The 20,356-nt window shown below is 41.7% G+C and overlaps 1 protein-coding gene across 17 annotated transcripts in view; it reads left to right on the top strand.

Annotated features, from left to right (window-relative positions):
• Positions 1-4,010: 4,010 nt before the first annotated feature.
• RCOR3 (REST corepressor 3) overlaps positions 4,011-20,356 on the top strand; it is a 58,755-nt gene continuing 42,409 nt past the window's right edge. For 8 of the 17 annotated variants that reach the window (XR_012432762.1, XR_012432768.1, XR_012432771.1 and 5 more), the window contains exons 1-4: positions 4,011-4,365; positions 4,737-4,793; positions 16,274-16,351; positions 18,926-18,978. Coding sequence is in view for 10 of the 17 variants with exons in the window: in XM_005540746.4 (XP_005540803.1) it covers positions 4,197-4,365; positions 4,737-4,793; positions 16,274-16,351; positions 18,926-18,978 (357 nt within the window). In the remaining 7 variants the exon portion in view is untranslated. Of the gene's footprint in view, positions 4,366-4,736; positions 4,794-16,273; positions 16,352-16,731; positions 16,911-18,925; positions 18,979-20,356 lie in introns of all 17 variants that reach the window. The other 9 variants (XR_012432767.1, XR_012432770.1, XM_005540747.4 and 6 more) reach the window with 3 other exon arrangements.

Raw genomic sequence — 20,356 nt, forward strand, 5'->3', positions numbered from 1 at the left:
ACGGGGTTTTACCATGTTGGCCAGGATGGTCTCAATCTCCTGACCTCGTGATCCGCCCGCCTCAGCCTCCCAAAGTGTTGGGATTACAGATGTGAGCCACCACACCTGGCCATAAGTTTGTTTTAAACCACAGAGTTTGTGGTAATTTGTTACAATGGCCATAGGAAACTCAAACACTAGGTATTTGAAATTGTTGATGCATTTGTATATCAATTTTTAAAAAATTCTTTGTTTTTTTTTTGTGACGGAGTCTTACTCTGTTTCCCAGGCTGGAGTGCAGTGGCGTGATCTCGGCTCACTGTGAACTCCGACTCCCAGGTTCAAGCGATTCTCCTGCCTCAGCTTCCCGAGTAACTGGGATTACAGGCGTGCACCACCATGCCTGGCTAATTTTATTTATTTATTTAGAGATGCAGTTTCACTCTTGTTGCCCAGGCTGGAATGCAATAGCGTGATCTCCGCTCACTGCAACCTCTGCCTCTCAGGTTCAAGCGATTCTCCTGCCTCAGCCTCCTGAGTAGCTAGGATTACAGGCACCCACCACCATGCCTGGCTAATTTTTGTATTTTTAGTAGAGACAGGGTTTTATCATGTAGGCCAGGCTGGTCTCAAACTTCTGACCTCAGGTGATACGCCTGCCTCAGCCTCCAAAACTGGTGGGATTACAGGCATGAGCCACTGTGCCTGGCTAAAAACTCATTTTCTAATTCTTTAATGCTAGCACATAAAAATACAATTGATTTTTCTAGCTAACTGTATCCAGCAACTTGCTTAAAATCACTTAATACTAAGTGTGTAGATGACTGTAATTTTATGTATAAAATGATAGACTATCATGCTTTCTCTAGATAACAGGTTTATGTATTTCTTTCCAATCCTTACACATTTTCCCTTGCCTTTATGCATTGCTGGGATCTGTAGTACAATACTGAAGTACATCCTATCTTTTGACTTTGTAACTACGAGAAAGTATTCTGTTCCAAATTTAAAATATGCAACTAGTAAAACTTTTAAAAACACAGTAAAACACCAGCCAAAAAAATCAACAACAGCTTTCTAGTTAAATCCAAAGGTCTTTTCTTAAGCCCTTCTCATGATTCTGCATCAGTGGACACTGCTTATTAACCCATTCTTTTTTGTTTTTTTAATTTTTTTTGAGACAGTCTCGCTGTCGCCAGGCTGGAGTGCAGTGGCATGATCTTGGCTCACTGCAATCTCCGCCTCCTGGGTTCAAGCGAGTATCCTGCCTCAGCCTTCTGAGTAGATGGGATTACAGGAGCCCGCCACCACATCCAGCTAATTATTGTATTTTTAGTAGAGATGGGGTTTCACCATGTTGGCCAGGATGGTCTTGATCTCCTGACCTCATGATCTGCCTACCTCGGCCTCCCATAGTGCCAGGATTACAGGCGTGAGCCACCGCGCCCGGCCTGTTAAGGCATTCTAAAGCATTCTTCTTCCCTATCCAGCTTCTGCTTTTCCTCTTCTAACCCGTTACAGACAGGCATTTCCAAGATTTCGCCTTAGACCTTTTCTCTTTGTATATTAGTCCTTGTTAGCTATTGGGAAACATTTTAAGGCCCATTATTATTCAGAACCAGGCCAGCTTCAGGTGCTTTCCTTTTCTTCAGGAACAAAACAGAAACCTATTATACTTTCCTTTTTAGGAAATGCCGCCGGGCGCTGTGGCTCACGCCTGTAATCCCAGCACTTTGGGAGGCTGAGGCGGGCGGATCACCTGAGGTTGGGGAGTTCGCGACCAGCCTGACCAACATGGTGAAAACCCGTCTCTACTAAAAATACAAAATTAGCTGGGTGTGGTGGCACATGCCTGTCATCCCAGCTACTCGGGTGCCTGAGGCAGGAGAATCGTTTGAAGCCGGAAGGCAGAGGTTGTGCCGAGCCGAGATCGTGCCATTGCACTCCAGCCTGGGGAACAAGAGTGAAACTCCGTCTCAAAAAAAAAAAAAAATAATAATAATAATAAATAGGTTAAAAAAATGCCATACTTTCCCCTGGCCCAGGTTCTGTTCCCAACCGTGGAATGCAGTCTTCTCTGCGTCTGCCCTTTTGTGCTGTGCTCGAGGGGGAATCTTCTCACTTTACTGGTTTTGCTAATAAACAGAAGTTACAAAGGTCCCCAAATCTTTCCAATGTTTTGGTTCCTGATCTATATGCAGATTCCTTTTTGCAGGAAAGTGCATGCGGCGCCACAACGGTGGGTGTTAGAAAGCTGGCTGGCTCAGAGGCCTCAGTGTGAGTAGCATTTGACAGGGTCTAGCTTTTGTGTTACAGGACCAAAGAAGCTGAATCATGTTCATTAGAAGCTGCTGCATAAAAACCAATATACCAGTGTATTAATTTGCAATGAAAAATACGACCGTCAAGGAAAACGGCTATTCATTTCATTTGGCCAGGGCATTCTCTCCTTGTAGGAAAACTATACGGGAATTAAAATAATATTCAGAATTGTATTTATTGAGAAAAGGAACAGAATAAAAGGTCCAGTTTTATGATTCAAATATTTAATGGAATCACATTAAGCTTTAATAGAGAGATGAGACTATCTCTACTACCAGAACCAGATAGTTTTGTATACACACACTTCACTTTAGAAATATTCACTTTCCAGGGTTTTCTTGGCTCAATTCCTGAGTTAGATATATTATTTCTTTCAGTAAGGTTTGCTCTGGCCAGAGACGTTCATTTCTGGTTTGATCCACTCTGGATTGACCCATAATATAATTATTACAAGACAATCTTTATTTTCAAGAATTTGGAGAGTATCTGTTGAACCCCAATACCGCTCAGCATACACCTGCATACTAGACGCTGGCAGTTAAATCCTCACTTATTTCTACTTATTCGTGAGGGGGGAAAAAAGGAATGAGAAAAAAAGGAAAAGAAAATCATAAACAGCCCCCAATGCCAGGCAGCCTGGCACGCAGCACACGCCCTCAAATCTGGTGAAGGAATAAACGCAGTTTCCTACTCCTTTCGCCGAATGCAATTCAGAAAAGCATTACAGAGCACATCTCCTTCCAGGCTGGAAACGCTGCCAGAACGCAGCTCTAGCTTCGCCTCCGCCGGGGGACTCCGCCCTCTCCCCCAGCGCTCCAAGAGGAGATCGCAGGTCCGCGAGAAATGAAAACGTGTCTGGACCAGGTCTCCTGTTCATCTTATCTCCCCATCACTCACAGCACTCACTCCCCAGCTATTAAAACATCAAAGAAAAGAAAGAAAGAAAGAAATGTGGGAAGAATAAGACAGTAGGGTTAGGATGAGGGAGAAGGGCTTCAGCAAAACACAGTTGCATCGCTCAGCCCCGGAAACTCATCCCGTCATCCCCACACTCTCTCTAGGGAATTGGGCCCCACTTCAGAGATCCAGAAACAAAAATTGTAGCGTGGAGATCGTTAGAGCCGAGTCTACTTCTTTCGCCGGTTGGGCCTCAGAGCCCCAAAGCCGCCCAGCTAGACTGCGCGACTGCACGGCGGCCCAGCGCGCGCCCCCAGCTCGAGGCTTCCGGTGAACACCGGGAAACTGAGCGGACTGCCCGTCCAGACATCTGAGGTCGGCCGCACTCCGAACCGTGCCTACAGCCGGGTGCGCAGAGGGGGGCCGCTCCCCGCAGTCGCCCGGTCGGGTCGCGCCCGTCCTTTCTCAGAATGACCGCGTTCCTTCCGCCCAGAGAGGGCAAAGAGTCCCGCTCCCTCGTGTGCACTTCCCGCCCGCGCTCCGGAGCGCCCCCTAGGAAGAAAGCCCGCGCGGCAGCCACGCCTCGGTGGCGATTTTATTAGCACTCCGTTGGGGTGGCCCGGCTGCCGGCGAGCGGGGTTTCCCCGCCCCTCCCCCCTTCCCCTCCCCCCAGGCGGCCGGAACCTCCCTGCGGGGCGGAGTGATACCGGCGGCGGCGTAGAGCGCGGCGCGGCCTAGGGGCGCCCGGGACTGCGCGGGGCGGGCGGCGGCGGAGGGAGGAGGGGAGAGAGGCGGGGCCGGGGCGGGTTGTTGTGAGGCGACTGCGCTACTGCCGGAGCGGGGCGGTTATGGCGGCTCCATATTAACAGCCTCCTCCTCCTCCGCCGCCGCCGTCTCCTCCTCCTCCTCCTTTCCCTCCCGCCAGCTCTCTAAGCCATCTCCCCCTTCACCCTGACGCCTACCTCTTCCCCTCACCTTTCCCCCTCCCCTGTTCTACCATGCCCGGCATGATGGAGAAAGGGCCCGAGTTACTGGGGAAGAACCGGTCGGCCAACGGCAGCGCCAAGAGCCCGGCAGGCGGCGGCGGCAGCGGCGCCTCGTCCACCAACGGCGGGCTGCACTACTCGGAGCCCGAGAGCGGCTGCAGCAGCGACGACGAGCACGGTGGTAGCCTCGAACTCCTCCCCGCCAGCCCGCCTGCCCCCCTCCCTCTTCCCCTCCCCCAGCCCCCTCCCCTCGCCGCTCTCCCGCCCTCCCTCCCCTCAGAGCCCGGGCGCTGCGGTAGCCTCGAACTCCCGGTGCAGTGCAGCAGCACCCCCGCGACCCCCGTCCCTCCGCCCTCGACCAATCCTCCGCCCTTGCCCCCCCTCCCCGCCCCCATCCACTGCCATCTCCTGGAGTGCCCCGAGTTAATATCTTCCCATCCACCCGCCGCTTCTTTCCTCCATCTAGAGATTTTTATTTTTTATTAAGTGTCTCTTCCTTTTTCTTTTCTCCTTTTTTATTTTTTTATATATTTTTTTGGCATTGCTTTGCAGATGTTGGGATGAGAGTCGGAGCCGAATACCAAGCTCGGATCCCTGAATTTGATCCAGGTAGATACATTTGCTTAAGCAAAATCTTATCTTCCCTTTCCTGGGCTTGGTTTGGGGTGGACGGGCTAGGGGTCCAGGCATGGGGCCGGGAGGGGATGTGGGCTTGGGCTGGGCAGACATCCGTGGCGGGGAGGCTGTCAGGCTTGGCCGGGCTGTGACACTGGGAGTGTGGGCAGATGTGTGCACTGCAAGGTTAACATGGTTCCCTTCGGAGGCCACTTGCCCGCTGGTGGCATCGCCTTCCTGACCCTTGAGCTGGAACGGGGTCGGGGTGAGCAGAGGGAGACGGCCCCTGGCGGAGTCCAGGGTCCGAGGCCGCGGGCTGGAGGAGCAGGCGTGCAGACTGTGTGGACGAACCGTGCAAATGTCAATTGCCACCTCGCTTGCCTCGGCACCGGGGCGGGCGGCGGAGGCCAGGGCGGCTGTCACCGGCTGGGGAAGCCAAGGGCGAGCCCTGCCGACCCGCGCGCAGCGGGGATTGTCTCTTTTCTTTCTTTTTGGCTAGGTGGTGTAGCTTTGGTCGCGGCAGCTCTGCGGAGTGCGGGAGCCGCGGAGAGAAAGGGGTGGGGGAAGGGGGTGGGGAGACGCCAGCGGCAGGCACACCTCGCTCGCCAGCCAGCCCTGGGAAGTTAGACCACAGGACAGTGGCTGCAGCTGCCAAGGAGACATTTTCTCCCCGAGCAGCCAGGTTCCAGCGTCCTCTGCCAACCCAGCTTGCGGGCTCCCTGTCTACTTTTCTCCAAACAGGCTCCCCGGCGGTCACGAGATTTCAGCTTGTGCGGGGATTGGGCGAGAGTTCCGCATATGGAGGCGCCCTTGCTGGAGCCTCTCGGAGTGGAGCGCGTTTCCTTCTCCCCACCCTGCCCGAGACCCTTCTCAGTTCAGGCTTTGGACAGACTTTCCGAGGGGCCCACCTTTTTATTTCCCTCCTTACAGTTCGTCAGTTTTTTTGCCCGGTGCCCGTTCATAATATTGCGTTTGTGTCAGACCTTCGATTTCTATGTTAGATATTAAGGAGTTTCCTTGTATTTTCCTGGGGAGAAACAGAATGTTTAATTATTAGAATACAAAGGTGTATTTTTTGTCCCTCCTCTACCTGTTAGGAAATGCAAAATGATATTTACCAACCATTTGGATTTCAGATAGCAGCTCCTCCTCCTGTCCCAAGTGAGGAGGATAAAAAGTAATGAGTGTTAAAATGATTGTCACGACAGTTTCATTTTTAATAGGTGAAAACAGTGATGCAAGAGTGTTCACTAGATTTGGGTTGCCTTCTAAATGACTGGCTGGGAATACATTTTATTTAAAGACTATCAGTGTATATACTGATGGGCTTCAAGTAATTTTAAATGTTTTATGAAGCTAATTTTCTTTATTGATGTTGCTAGTAGGTGAATGGCACTTTCACACCACTCTGCTCCCTCTGGGTTTACTTGACATTTGGAAGGAGCACACTTTGGCTTTAAGAGACTGAATTCAGGCCGGGTGCCGTGGCTCATGCCTGTAATCCCAGCACTTTGGGAGGCTGAGGCGGGCAGATCACCATGTCAGGAGATCGAGACCATCCTGGCTAACACAGTGAAACCCCGTCTCTACTGAAAACACAAAAAATTAGCCGAGCGTGGTGGCACGCACCTGTAATCCCAGCTATTTGGGAGGCTGAGGCAGGAGAATCGCTTGAATCTGGGAGGCTGAGGTTGCAGTGAGCCGAGATCACGCCACTGCATTCCAGCCTGGGCGACAGAGTGAGACTCCATCTCAAAAAAAAAAAAAAAAAAAAAAAAAAAATCTGAATTCCTAACTCCCAACTCTTCTTTTTGTGGTCTGAGCAAGCCACACACACTATCCCTGCACCTCAGTATTCCTGGCTAGAAAAACTTTTTTGTTTTTTTGAGATGAAGTCTCGCTCTGTCTCTCAGGCTGGAGTGCAGTGGCGAGTGCAGTGGCACGATCTCGGCTCACTGCAACCTCCACCTCCCGGGTTCAAGTGATTCTCCTGCCTCAGCCTCCTGAGTAGCTGGGACTACAGGCACACGTCACCATGCCCAGCTAATTTTTATATTTTTAGTAGAGATGGGGTTTCACCATCTTAGCCAGGCTGATGACCTCGTGATCTGCCTGCCTCAACCTCCCAAAGTGCTGGGATTACAGGTGTGAACCACCCACCGCGCCCAGCCTATAAAAACTATTTAATGGAATTCTTACCAGGATTAAATGATGGGCATATGGCAGGTAATTCTATAAAGATTAAAATTTGTAATTATGAAGAATTATTCTGGATGTATTCACACCTTTCTGATTTGGAGCTTTCATTGGGAGTCTCCACCTCAGCAGCTACAATTATTTCTTAAGTTAGTATATCTATCTATTTGCCCCAATGGGTAGATTTCTGAGTCAATATTTATTTCATAGACAACTATATACAGTTTTATTAGGAGTCTTGTGCTTAAGAGCCAAACTTAATGCTGGAACAAACTTGTACATGCCATAGCATTACATTGGAAAGCATTGATCTAATCATTGGAAAGCATCTTTTTTGTTTCAGGATAAACTGAACACTGGAACAAATTTCCAAATTTTGAGAATAATCACTTAGAATAATATTAATGTGGTTTTACGTGACCATTGTTAACCAACTTAATCCACAATAATATTTTGCTTATTTTGAACCCAAATAGAATATTTGAGGAGAAAAAAAATCACTGAAATGTTTTTAAAGTCTTTAAAGTCATATTTTCAATTTATTTACTCAGACTAATTTAATTTTATTATTAGAATAAGGCTAGACATCACTTTCTTTAACTTCACTTACTCATTTTCTGCTTAAGAGTCTTCTCCAGAAGCATACCGAACCCAAGGACATAATTAAAACTGACTACCATTTAAACTTACAAGGGCTTTTCTTACCTGTTAAAGGCTAATCTTATCAATCAAACGTAGATTATCAGTTATTGGGCATTTTTTACAGGGAAATACTGGGCCTCTGCCATTCAACATTATACTGCTGATCTATTTTATTATAAATGTTGTGCTGTTGTGTTTTTCACATCAATATAATTAGGTGGGAATATAAACACATTACCTTGGGAAAAATAATAGACGAAAAGTTTTTTTTGACAGAGTCTTGCTCTGTCACTCAGGCTGGAGTGCAGTGGTGCGATCTTGGCTCACTGCAACCTCCACCTCCTGGGTTCAAGCAATTCTCCTGCCTCAGCCTCCCGAGTAACTGAAACTACAGGCACGTGCTACCGTGCCCGGCTAATTTTTTTTTTTTTTGTATTTTTGTAGAGAAAAGGTTTCACCATGTTGGCCGGGCTAGTCTTGAACTCCCAAAGTGTTGGGATTACAGGCTTGAGCCACTGCACCCTGCCAAAAAGATATTTATTAGTTATGGAAATTGAGACATGGTTAGCTCCTCTCTCTTCTCTTTCTCATTATCTTTGTCTCCTAAACCACTCAATCCATCTTTATGGAGATTGTTGACGCATAGTTCTAGAAGTCATTTGAAAGAAAAATGCCTTGGGTGCTGAGTTTGTAAAATTTGCTGTGATCAGAATGTAGAAAAATTTCTAGGATTTTTTATGTAGGCTAATTTTATTGGAAAAGGTGATAGTGATGATGATAAAAATTAAGCAGGTAAAGAATGAATTGGCCAGGGGCTATCGCTCATGGGTATAATCCCAACGCTCATGGGTATAATCCCAGCATTTTGGGAGGCTGAGGTGAGAGGATCGCTTGAGCCCAGGAGTTTGAGACCAGCCTGGGCAATATAGTGGGACCCCGTCACTACAGAAAATTCAAAAATTAGCCAAGTGTTGTGGCATACCACATCTGTACTTCCAGCTACTCAGAAGACTGAGGTGGGAGATCACTTGAGTCCAGGAAGTTGAGGCTGCAGTAAGCTATGATGGTGCCACTGTGCTATACCCTGGGTGACAGAATGAGACTCGGTCTCAAAAAAAAAAAAAAATTTTATTAAAGTGATTATTTTAGGAAATATGAGAAGAATTGAGATTTATACTGGAATTACTGAAGTTAAGAGATTAGGAACAGTTTACCTTAATTATGAAACCATTGCTAATAATGTCTTTACTAACTATATTTCTGATTATTTTCTTTCCATTGTTCACTAGATCTTCCCAACTTTTATTTAGTGCCTACTAACTGTACTTACCTCATGAGAAAAGTTTTTGTGTGTAGAGCCTATTTCTTATCATATGCCTTTAATCTAATATGGCATAATAGCCTTGAATGAACCACCTGACTTCTCTAGGCCTTAGTTTTCTCGTTTGTAAAAGGATGATGATGTTAAGAATATCACAAGATTAAGCGAAAAATACTGTATATAAAGCAGTGGTTTTCAAAATATTTTACTTACATATCCATGAAATAATTTTGAAAAAAGGTTTACATATTTTTAGTCAACATCTATTACTTGTCACTGAGTTTAAATAGTTGAAAAATATAATCTGTAGTGTATTGAAAATATTAATACTTTGATAATGAAGTCTTTATATCTTTATTTTAAATGTATCCAATTAAATATAAATACTACAGTGATGTAATAGTACTATTTTGTAAAATATGTAGACAAGCTTCTAACATTCTGAAAGTTTACATTGTTCCTTTTCGTCTTTGAAGTCATTTCCATGCATTTTCTCCACAGAATTTTATCTTATATAATTTTTTTTTTGTGCTTTTAAGTGCTTTATTGGGCCAGCGCAGTGGCTCATGCTTGTAATCCCAGCACTTCGGGAGGCCAAGGCAGGTGGATCTCTTGAGGTCAGGAGTTCAAGACCAGCCTGGCCAACATGGCGAAACCCCATCTCTACTAAAAATACAAAAAATTAGCTGGGTATGGTAGTGGGCACCTGTAATCCCAGCTACTTGAGAGGCTGAGGCAGAATTGCTTGAACCCGGGAGGTGGAGGTTGGAGTGAGCCGAGATTGCACCATTGCACTCCAGCCTAGGCGACAGTGAGATTCTGTCTCAAATGAATAAATAAAGTAAAATAAAATAAAGTGCTTTATTGATCACCTGTGAGTAAGGTTCTGAGTGTTACATCTCTTCTGGCTTGAGTTATTACAATTAATGCATAATTGATTAAAACTCTAGTAGTTATGGTGCCTTGATTAAAGGAGTGTTTTCCTGACACCCTGTTTGAAACCCTGGAGGGTTTAACATTTTGGGTCATGTACTCTTGTAAGATTTGGAATGCATGAGAGATGGTGCCTTTTTATTTTTTTTTAAGTGAGAGACGGGCATTTGTGAAGAGAGATGATGGAAGTAGAATGAGTCTAACCTCTTATCATTTGACCACATGTGAGTTTTCAGGCACATTGTCTTTGGAAAGAGAACATAGGGAAGTTAAAGTTCTGAAAATTGATTCTCTTGAAACTTACTCGTGCTCATGTGCCCCGGGAAAGTCTTTGTTTACCCAAGTTTGAAGTTGGTATATATTAAGTATATAATTTAGAACCTAGTATATAAGTAGTAAAATGTTACAATATATTTAGTACATTTTAATATTCTCAGTATTTAAGTTCTTTATATAGTATATTTGTTCCATGATCTTCTTCGAAGTCCTTATTTTTAATGTCCTAAAGGAAATCTAAAAAGTAATAGATTTTTATTTTTATTGATGTGGAAATCCTAGTTTATTGAATTATATTTTCCCTTCCTAGTTGTTGGTTTTCTCCAGCAGTCTTATAAATGTAAGACTCCAGTTAAAAGATCTAATAATTTCAAAGTGATTAACCTTTAAATGTTTTATCTAAAACTGAAGACAATTGATCAACAATTTTATTTTCAGAACTGATATGCTACTGTAGTCTTTTAAAATTATGGTAGCTTGCTATCTAGGTTTTGGTTTGTTTTTTAATCTATTCAGAAGATAAGGTACTTTAAGTCATGGTTGTTTTGTTGGTGAGTCAGGTTTGAGTCTCAGTAATGTTTCTAAATATCAGATAGTTTTGAGGTATAATCTTAAATATTGTTACAGATAAAAACAAAATAAACATGGGGTTAATGTCTATTTAATGTTTTAGTTCATTCTGACTTTTACAATGAAAAAGGTAAAACTTACTGGATGCAGGCGGGGCGCGGTGGCTCACGCCTGTAATCCCAACACTTTGGGAGGCCGAGGCGGGCGGATCACAAGGTCAGGAGATCGAGACCACGGTGAAACCCTGTCTCTACTAAAAATACAAAAAATTAGCTGGGCGCGGTTGTGGGCGCCTGTAGTCCCAGCTACTCGGGAGGCTGAGGCAGGAGAATGGCGTGAACCCGGGAGGCGGAGCTTGCAGTGAGCCGAGATCGCGCCACTGCACTCCAGCCTGGGCGACAGAGCGAGACTCCGTCTCAAAAAAAAAAAAAACAAACAACAACAACAACAAAAAAAACTTACTGGATGCAAAGCATCCCAAGAGGTAGATAAATTATTTTTAATAGTACATGTTACTTTCTCCTATTTTATAGGAAAGGAATCACGTCTGAATTGTGAGAAAAACATAAAGGTCATTACAGCTATTCAATTTCATTTTCTTTTTTTTCTTTTTTTTTTTTTTTTGAGACGGAGTCTCGCTATGTCGCCCAGGGTGGAGTGCAGTGGCCGGATCTCAGCTCACTGCAAGCTCCGCCTCCCGGGTTTTTACGCCATTCTCCTGCCTCAGCCTCCCGAGTAGCCGGGACTACAGGCGCCCACCACCTCGCCCGGCTAGTTTTTTGTATTTTTTAGTAGAGACGGGGTTTCACCGTGTTAGCCAGGATGGTCTCGAACTCCTGACCTCGTGATCCGCCCGTCTCGGCCTCCCAAAGTGCTGGGATTACAGGCTTGAGCCACCGCGCCCGGCCTCAATTTCATTTTCAAGAGGTTGGCGAGAGAGGACATCAGCCATTTTTGAGATATATTCCCTTGAGGTTTTATTCATTTGTAGTTGATACGGTGAGAAGAAGCCTTTTTAGGACAAAGAAGGAAGGAACTTAAGAAAGAACTGTCTTCAATAAGCGTATACTAGTAATAATAATAATTAAATCATAGATAATGCTTACCATATGCCACGTACTTATATTCATTTAATTTTTTTTTTTTTTTTTTTTTTTTTTTTTTTTTTTGAGACGGAGTCTCGCTCTGTCGCCCGGCCTGGAGTGCAGTGGCGCGATCTCGGCTCACTGCAAGCTCCACCTCCCGGGTTCACGCCATTCTCCCGCCTCAGCCTCCGAGTAGCTGGGACTACAGGCGCCCGCCACCACGCCCGGCTAGTTTTTTGTATTTTTAGTAGAGACGGGGTTTCACCATGTTAGCCAGGATGGTCTCGATCTTCTGACCTCGTGATCCACCCGCCTCGGCCTCCCAAAGTGCTGGGATTACAGGCTTGAGCCACCGCGCCCGGCCTTCATTTAATTTTTGAGCAACTCTGTCAGATAGGTACTGTCATCATCCATATTTTTAGAGATAAGGAAAACTGAGGCACAGACAGATTAAATAGATTTATCCAAGGTGACACAGCTACCAAGTAGCAGAGCTGGTATTCAGATTCTGGGAGTTGGGCTCTATAGTTCATACTCTTAACCATTGCACTAAAATACCCCTCATTTCCTGTATCAGTCATCTCTTGGGCCTAGTTGGCACGTATATAATTGAAAATAGTAGAGTCCAGTTCAGAGTTAGGGAAGGAAAATTGTGAAATGCTTAATTAGGCATTCTCTGCTATCAGACAGGATTGCTCTATGTATGCCTCTCCTGTATCCTCTACCCGCTCACCCATATTGGACGAGCTGTTAGTTCCCACAGCTTGGATACCAGTTTCTGTCAGATTGAACCCTTAATTACAATGCTAAGAATTTTTTTGGAAACTTACTTATTTATTGAGATAGGGTCTTGCTCTGTTGCCCAGGCTGGAGTGCAGTAGTGTCGTCATGACTCACTGCAGCCTCGAACTCCTGGGCTCAAGCGATCCTCCCATCTCAGCCTCTTGAGTAACTGGGACTACAAGTGCACGCGACCACATCCAGCTAATTTTTTGTAGTTTTAGTAGAGACAGGGTCTCACTGTGTTTCCCAGACTGGCCTCAAACTCCTGGGCTCAAGCCATCCATCCTCCTTGGCCTCCCAAAGTACTGAGATTATAGGTAAGAGCCACTGCACCGAGCCTGTAGCTGTTACTTTTTTATGGGGAAAAATTTAAAAAATAGTTTAATACCTGTTTGAGAAGGGCCATTTAATGAAGATATTTTAATTCGACTTTCTGTAAGGCAAGAATGAGATGCAAGGAAATTATGTTTAAATATTTAGCGTGATATGCCATTAAGACTTGAGACTTAATGGAAAACTTTCTTTGTTGCATTTCATGTTCTGTTAAGTAGGATTTAAATGATCTTATTGTCATGATTCCATTGTGCAAAATCAGTTCCATATTAAAGGATTGAAGTTTAGGATATTCACTTTGTATAACGTTAGATTTTATGAATTAAGTAAAGGCTTCTGACCTACTTAAATAGGGTTTTTGTTTTATTACCATTGAGTGGGTTGACTATTTTGTGTTTGTATTTTTGTTTACAGGGTGAAAACTTAAATATGTATCTTAATATTGAAGTTTTAAAAAGATATCTCAAAGTTTCTTTTTTTTTTTTTTTTCGAGGTGGAGTTTTGCTCTTGTTGCCCAGGCTGGAGTGCAATAGAGCAATCTCCGCTCACCGCAACCTCTGCCTCCCGGGTTCAAGTGATCATCCTGCCTCAGCCTCTCAAGTAGCTGGGATTACAGGCATGCACCAACCACACCCGGCTAATTTTTGTATTTTTAGTAGAGATGGGATTTCTCCATGTTGGTCAGGCTGGTCTTGAACTTCCGACCTCAAGTGATCCGCCCACCTAAGCCTCCCAAAGTGCTGGGATTACAGGCTTGAGCCACAGGGCTTGGCCAGTTTATTTGCACTGAATATAAATTTCACATAATGAACTGTAATTTGGCATTTTCCTAAATTCTCAGCTCATGCTTTTGTGTCCTCTTTTATTAAAGATATGACAAAATACAAAAGGCTTTCGAATACTTTGGTAGTGTTTCTTCTTTCAGTTCTCTTTTCTTCTTAATTTTCCTTATAACATACATAGAATTTTAAGATAAATTTATATTTTATGGCAACGTATGATTTTTTAACTAAAATTTATTGATCGGTAATGATATATGATGCTTGTCTAAAAATAAAAATATTGAATGGTACTATATTATTGCCTGATAGATAACTTCTCTAAGATGGAGATTACAGTAGTAGTTCTCCTACCACTAGAAATGAATGTTCTTCATTCCAAGTATCTTATAACTTTATAAAGGATTACAGTTTAACCTCGGAATTATTTTAATATTTTATGTGAGTAATTTTAGAATTCTGGCTATTAATGGTAATTATCAGTACCACATAAAAGTCATTGATGAGCCGGGTGCAGTGGATCACGCCTGTCATCCCAGCACTTTGGGAGGCCGAGGTGGGTGGATCACCTGAGGTTGGGAGTTCGAGACCAGCCTGACCAACATGGAGAAACCTTGTCTCTACTAAAAATACAAAGTTAGCCAAGCATGGTGGCGCGTTCCTGTAATCCCAGGACTTTGGCAGGCCGAGGCAGGCGGATCACGAGGTCAGGAGTTGAAGACCAGCCTGGCCAACATGGTGAAACCCTGTCTCTACTAAAATAGAAAAATTAGCTGGGCGTGGTGGTGCATGCCTGTAATCCCAGTTACTCGGGAGTCTGAGGCAGGAGAATCGCTTGAACTTGGGAGGCAGAGGTTGCAGTGAGCCTAGATCGTGATATTGAACAGCCTGGGCAACAAGAGTGAAACTTCATCTCAAAAAAAAAAAAAAGTAGCAGCAATGCTTCATTTGTTGATAGTTTTAATGAATTAAATGCAACTAAGAATTAGGTAGACCAGAAGAATAACACTGAATGATTAAAATAATAGATAGAGTCTACAGGCATGTAACTTAGTTCTGGCATAGCTGTCTCAGCCCTTCATGCTGTTGATTCTTAATTTATATGAAGGTTAATAGGGCTTGATTTTTCTGACTTTCTAGGCTATAAAATAATATAAATTAGAGGCTGGGTGTGGTGGCATGCAGCTGTGATCCCAACTACTTGGAAGGCTGAGGCAGTAGGATTGCTTGAGGCCAGTAGTTCGAGACCAGCCTAGGCAACGTAGCCAGACTTCACATCTTTAAAAAGAAAGAAAGAAATTAGAAAATGTTACTATTCTTCCAAGTTAGAAGTAGAAGTAGACTTTGAGATTATATTAAGAAGAAATTGCATTAACTTTTTTACCTTGACTTTTTTTTTTTTTTTTTTTTTTTTGAGATGGAGCCTGGCTGATACCCAGGCTAGAGTGCAGCTGTGTGATCTCGGCTCACTGCAACCTCTGCCTCCCAGGTTCAAGTGATCCTCCTGCCTCAGCCTCCCAAGTAGCTGGGATTACAGGCGTGTGCCACCACACCTGGCTAATTTTCTCATTTTTAGTAGAGATGGGGTTTCGCCACGTTGGCCAGGCTGGTCTTGAACTCCTGACCTCTGATGATCCGCCTGCCTTAGCCTCCCAAAGTGCTGGGATTACAGGCGTGAGCCACTGCACCCAGCCTTTTTTATTTTTATTTTTCTTGACTTTTCTTCTAATACAGAGCACAAACTTTTATAAATGTAAAATGTCATAAATGAACTTAAGTTTAAAAGTGAATAGCTGGCAGACCCTTAGCAAGAAATAAAATTAAATAAAAAGCAGACATAAGTGTTTAAAAATTACAGCACTCTTGACCCATTTAGATATGGGGCAAAACAGTACCTGAGGCATTCTTTCTCGTTTAAAAGTCTTGAGTTTTTAAAGATGATCTCTAAGTAATGTATGGAAGTTTATATCAGATTTATTACCTTCTGTCAAGTAGAGATATGTAATGTACTGAAGAAAGTCTTTTTTACTTTAAAAGGGATAAACCAGCATTTGTAAAATTTCCTTAATTTTTATAAACAAGCTATTTACTATATGTAATGTAAATCTATTTTCCTTTTGTTTTCCTGTATTTTCTTTCCTTGTCCTCCTTTGCAGATACTGTACTAAAACTGAAATAAAGCTTACTTTTTTTTTTTTGAGATGGAGTCTCGCTCTGTCATCCAGGCTGGAGTGCAGTGGCACATCTTGGCTCACTGCAAGCTCCGCCTCCCGGAATCACACTATTCTCTTGCCTCAGCCTCCCAGGTAGCTGGAACTACAGGCGCCCGCCACCATGCCTGGCTAATTTTTCGTTTTCATATTTTTAGTAGAGACGGGGTTTCACTGTGTTAGCCAAGATGGTCTCCATCTGACCTCATGATCCGCCCACCTCGCCCGCCCAAAGTACTGGGATTACAGGGATGAGCCACTGTGTCTGGCCAGCTTACTTTGTTTATACTTATTTTCAGTGTAAATAAAATCCATCATATTCAAAGTAATTATTTTTTTCCCCCAGGTGCTACAAAGTACACAGATAAAGACAATGGAGGGATGCTTGTATGGTCTCCATATCACAGTATCCCAGATGCCAAATGTAAGTTTTCTGAAATTAAATGTTAATGTCAGCAGGAGTTTATCACCCAATTCAAAATGTGACTTATATTTGTTTTTGGGTCTTTTAGATTCTCATAAAACAGTTTTGTCTTTGTTTTTATTATTATTCTTATTTTTTTTTTAATGGAGGTTGTTATATTAGAATGTTTTTCCTTTTGGAAGATAGTGGGTTGATCATTCCAATTTGTGTCAGGCCCATGAAGAATGAAAAACCTAGGATCTGATGGCATTGCTGCTTAAATCCTCAAGCAGGGGAGGGAGTTACTATGTAGACATCTGCCCAGGCTTTTCCTCAGTATTTGGAGCGGTAAAGACATGCCTTCAAACTTCAAAGAGCCCACTATCATTACCATTTTAAAGAGGAAAGGGGAAAGAACTGACTTCAGCAGCCATCAGGTCATCTTTGTGCTCTCCATTTCTGGACGGAGACCTTCTGGATCATTGACCATGCACTTCTTGAATCATGGTGTGGCTTTAGACTTCAATGTGATGTAGCGGACCTGATCCTTTGCGGCACATCAGATATAGGAAACGTGCAGGTAACAACACTAAGATCCCCACCCCTCCATTCAGTTATCATTTAGTTTGTTAAATAACAACAAGAACAACAACGACACTGAACAGTTAATTCTAGCAGCTGTAAGATAAGCTTGTCTTTTTAGAATATTTACTAACATCTTAAAGGTGTCTGATTTATTTAGTCCCATGAAAATTAATGATATCCTATCGTGTATAGTAAGTCGAATCATGCTTATTGATGAAATAAGAGAGCTAAAAATTGAAAACCGAGTATGTTTCTGCTTAACTGATAAATCTTTCTATTTAAGAGCTGTAAAACACCAGCCAAAGGTCTAGCTGGTAGTCTAGAAATTGTGTGCCCTTGAAGCATTCCTAACAGAAAACATGAAATTATTCATCTGGCCTGGGACTGTTTAATGAGAACCTGAAAGAGACTATTAGTTTCCCAGGTTCAATTCTCATTACAGACAAAGGTTTTCATTCACAAACTGAGCATCAGGGTATCATTGAATTTTACTGGCTTAGTTCTGTTTTATACAATGGTTCATTTCTTAGCAAAGTGGAAACAAAATTCAGCCAGAGAGTCCTGGTAGTGTAGTGTTCATGTGGAATATTTAAATGAAGGTCTAGGGTGATGGTTTTCAGCCCTGGAAGTGCATTGGAATCACTTGGGGAATTTTTTTTTTTTTAAGTACTTATATCTAGTCTCTTTCTCAGACCAATTAAGTCAGAGGCTTCAAGGGTGGATCCTGGATGTCTTACTTTTTAAAAGCTCCCATACTGATTGTAATGCATAGCCAGGGTTGGAAACCACAAGTCAATTGGTGGTGTTCAGCATATATTTAGACCTGTCATGTATTTAAGTGCTTTGGGCTGTAAACAAAATGTAATATTTGGGTTTTCTACACAAAAAGCTTACCCTTTGTGGGGAGATTTGATAGCATACATTTAAACATTTTATTATAATAGCATTATTGTTATAAGAGCATATTCATATATTAGACTGTACTGACTAATAATCACAGCAAATACTTATAAAATTCTTAAAATGGACCAGGTGCTGTTCTGGGCATTTTCCATTTATTAACTATTTAATCACAGGAGGAAGGTAGTGTTTTTAACAACTATTTAGAGTGAGGAAACTAAGGTACAAAAAGGTCAAAAGTTACTTGGCCAAAGTCAAAAAAACAGCAATAAGCTGATAATCAAACCTAGGTAGACTAGCTGTTCCGGAATCAGGATTCTTAACCACTGCTTCTCAAAAATATTTCCAAAAAGTTAATTTATACATACACACACATATAAAAATTAATTAGAATCAAGGAAGAGCGATTTTATGGAGTTCACATAAAACTGAGTTCTGGTGAATGTGTTGGACTTCTCAGCAATGAGGCCTTGAAATAATAGCCAGTTTATCATCATTGAAACTGCTTATCTAAATAATTCTGTTGGCTTAATTACATATGGAAGATAAATGAAAGTGGAATACTCAAACATGCTTTGTATTACAAGCAGGAAGAGCTGAAGAAAATTTAGGAGTACTGAAGCATACTTAAATGTGTCATTGTTATGTATAACTGGCAGAACTATAAGCTATCCTTTATACATCAATCAAAAATGGAATGGTAAAGGCTTTGGATCAACTTTAAATATGTGAAAGGGTCTTAAACGGCTAACTCTCTTCAAATAAAGACTATTAGAAAAGAAATTATCTTAATATTTTATACAATAATTAGATCTATTGGCTACCCACAGATTGGTCTTTTTCTGCATACAAAAATATAGTAATGTCATTGAATTTAGTAAGTATAACGTGTAGTTGTAGAGATAAGTTATACTAAATAAAATTTTAAACCAGGTGAGCATCTGATCTTGCTATTACAAGTCTCTTTGTAACATTTCATGGGAGGTATCTTTGGCTATTTTTTTACCCTGGAATATAAATTGTTTTGCTTTGCTATGTTAAGAACAAAAGTAGACCTAGGTAAATTAATTAAATGAGAATAATTAATTATATACCATTATTTCATTGCAGTGGATGAATACATTGCAATTGCAAAGGAGAAGCATGGCTACAATGTGGAACAGGTATGTAGAGAAACACTTCAATAGTAAGGCTTGTCTCAATATTTACCAAATCCAGAGAATCTCATCATAGTTTCTGTCCTAACAAAGTGCATAATCTTGACCAGCTATTTTATAGATACCACAAAAGTCCTAGCAAAGAGTGACCTTTCAATATTAAGGAGTTTGCTTTTATAAACATTATTCATCTCAAGGGCTTAAATATTTTTCTCTCAGTATATCTGTTTCTTATTCTACTTTGAGTTCTGAAAATTTCTGGAAGCCTTCAGTATTCCTCTGGCAATGCTTTCCAAAATGAAAAGTTAAGGTTTTGGTGTATTTTGGAGTCAGCGTACACAGATAGAACTTTAAAACAATTCTTTTATTTATAAAAAATTTTATTAATGATAGAGGTAATTCTCTTTTGACTTTTTGTTCTATAGGATCTAAAAGTTAAACTTTACATTTAAGGGAATATTTAAGACTTTTAAATTTTGAATGAAATTACAAAAGGCTGTTTTTGTTAGATAACTTTAAAAGGATATATCTATATATGATATATCTGTCTGTATGTAGAGTTAAGTCTCTTCAAATAAAAATTATAACAAAATCAAGAAATTATCTTAATATTTTATACTATAATTCGATCTAATGGCTACCCACAGATTGGTCTTTTTCTGCATACAAAATATAGTAATGTCATTGAATTTAGTAAGTATAACATACATAGTCATGGAGATAAGTTATATTAAATAGACTATAATGTTTTTATATAATGTATATTATGTAATATACTGTGTTATATATAATATACTATATATAGAGAGACAAATATATGGTACATTATCCTTAGTAATAAGGGAATGGAAAATATGGAAAAATGAAATGAAAGAGATCTTAAATCTCAAATAAGTATTTCAACCTTTATCAGAATTTATAGTAAAATAGGTAGATTTGTTTTAAGATAAGTAAGAAAGGTAAATTATCTGTAACCTGGGTTATCAAGAGCTAACTTTATAGTCCAATTACATGGTAAAGGAATATTTTTGTGAAATTGAGATGTTTATTTTATCTATATCTACCTAAATGTAATTAACTTTTGTGTGAATTTTGAAGCCTTTGATTGCCTATTTTGTTTTTAAGCCTTGCCTTTCTGTTTAATATTTGAGAAAGTTAATCCTTTAAAATAGGACTATCCATATGTTCGTTTTCCTGTGTATTTTAAAGGACTGTTATCAGAGTACAGAAATTAACAAACTCAGTATTTAAAAAGTGGCTATATCTCTTAGAAAATAAAAGTTTGTGCCCTAAGCGATGCTTAATACCTTATAATAAAGAGAAAGGCCTACTACTTAAAATAGAAGGGGAATTTATGGAATTTTTGGAAGTTGTCCATTTCAGT

This window comes from Macaca fascicularis, chromosome 1 (assembly GCF_037993035.2).
Source record: "Macaca fascicularis isolate 582-1 chromosome 1, T2T-MFA8v1.1".
Classification (NCBI taxonomy): Eukaryota; Metazoa; Chordata; class Mammalia; order Primates; family Cercopithecidae; genus Macaca; species Macaca fascicularis.